This window comes from Castanea sativa, chromosome 4, assembly GCF_040712315.1.
Source record: "Castanea sativa cultivar Marrone di Chiusa Pesio chromosome 4, ASM4071231v1".
NCBI classification, from domain to species: Eukaryota; Viridiplantae; Streptophyta; class Magnoliopsida; order Fagales; family Fagaceae; genus Castanea; species Castanea sativa.
The window spans coordinates 41,650,185-41,651,962 of record NC_134016.1 but is presented as its reverse complement, the minus strand read 5'-3'; the positions used below and the strand labels follow the sequence as shown (position 1 = coordinate 41,651,962).

General features: G+C 41.8%; 1 protein-coding gene across 1 annotated transcript; it reads left to right on the top strand.

Moving 5' to 3' along the window:
- Positions 1 to 258: 258 nt before the first annotated feature.
- LOC142632924 (uncharacterized) lies at positions 259 to 1,503 on the top strand. The gene is made up of 2 exons (XM_075807235.1): positions 259 to 354; positions 967 to 1,503. The coding sequence occupies exons 1-2, from the start codon at positions 259 to 261 to the stop codon at positions 1,501 to 1,503; spliced, it is 633 nt and encodes a 210-aa protein (XP_075663350.1).
- The last annotated feature ends 275 nt before the right edge of the window (positions 1,504 to 1,778 follow it).

Genomic DNA, 1,778 nt, shown 5'->3' with positions numbered 1-1,778 from the left:
AAGTATACGGCTCATCTACAGTACCAAATAACTAACAATGAAGTTAAATATGAAGCCCTTCTTAAAGGGCTAGAATTGGCTAAGTCCTTAGAGGCCGAGTCAATAGTTGTCGAAGGAGGCTCTCAGTTAATCATGGGTCAAGTAAATGGAATATGTAAGGCAAAAGAAGAAAGGACGAAGAAGTAACTTAATACGGTGAAACGCCTTATTAAGAAGTTTAAGGAAGCCAATTTCCTTCAAATTCCAAGGGAGGAAAACATGGAAGCAGTCGCTTTAGCAAAGGAAGCATCAGTAGATGGATTGGTGGACAAGTTTGATAAGGTCCAATACATTCCTAGCATTGATCTTCCAGAGGTACAGGAAATAGAAGGTAAAGAAAATTGGATGACCCCAATAATCGCTTACCTAAAGGATGGAAGGCTTCCAGACAAAAGAGGCGAGGCCAGAAAACTAAGAATCAGATTAGCTAAGTACGTCCTTACCTAAGGTGTTTAGCTCTAGACGAAGCAAACTATGTTTTGAGAGAAGTTCATGAAGGAGCATGTGGCAACCATTTAGGAGCTAGAGCACTCATCCTCAAGGTTGTCCGTGTAGGTTATTACTAGCCGCCGATTCAAGTAGATGCTAAGACTTAAGTAAAGGTGTGTAATTAGTGTCAATGCTTTAGCAACGTTTCTAGACAACCATCGGAGTATTCTCCCCGATGATGGCCCCACGGCCTTTTTCTCAATGGGGATTGGATATTTTGGGTCCCTTTCCAATTGGAACTACGCAGATGAAGTTTTTGGTGGTGGGGATTGATTACTTCACTTAGTGGGTGGAAGTTGAACCCTTAGCAAAAATCACACAGTAATGTCAAAAACTGTCTAGAAAAGCATTGTATGCAGGTTTAAGGTACCTAGAGTACTGGTGTCAGACAATGGATGATAGTTTGATAACACACCCTTTAAAGAATTCTACGAGTAGTTGGGAATCAAGAATCATTATTCCTCAACCTCCCACCCACAAGCAAATAGAGAAGCAGAAGTAGTAAAACGATCCTCGTTGAAGATCATCAAGACTCGGCTTGAAGAGGCAAAGGGAGTATGGTCAGCTGAGCTACCTGGTGTACTATGGGCTTACAAGACAACTGTGAGAACCCCCACAGGGGAAACTCCTTTCAAGCTAGCTTATGGAAGCGAAGCAGTTATACCAGTAGAAGTGCACATGGCCAACCACAGGGTGAGGAGGTATCAGGATGAGAAGAATGAAGAACAACTTCGTCTTTGCATCGATCTTATAGACGAGGTAAGGATGAATGCAGAGCACAAGACAGCAAGATACAAAAATCTTATGGCTAGACAACATGATGCAATGGTGAAACCCAGGCACTTCAACATTGGGGACCTCATCCTAAAAAAGGTCTCCTTGGTAACTAGGAACCCGACCCATGGAAAGCTGGGACCTAATTGGGAAGGACCATACAGGGTTATCTTTGCAAAAGGCAAGGATCATACTACTTAGAAGCCCTAGATGGACGAAAGCTAAAGCACCTTTGGAATGTTGAGCATCTAAGAAGATACTATCAATGAAGGGTCGGCCTAGACGAGCATCATAATGGACGAGCGTCATCATGGACGAGCGTCATCATGGACTAAGTTGAAGCTATGTGTTATTTTCTCCATATTTATTTGTTTTTATTGCTAGTACTATATGTCTTTAACATTTTAATTCCCTAAAAGTGCATTAGTTTTCAACTTTTGCGCTATCTATGGACGAATTTGTGATGGATGAAGTCA

Excerpts from the sequence above, each read along its gene's own strand:
- LOC142632924 (XM_075807235.1), top strand. The coding sequence starts at position 259 with ATGGAAGCAGTCGCTTTAGCAAAGGAAGCATCAGTAGATGGATTGGTG. Across the intron at positions 355-966 it reads CTAGCATTGATCTTCCAGAG|TTGGGAATCAAGAATCATTA; the intron begins GTACAGGAAATA and ends TTCTACGAGTAG.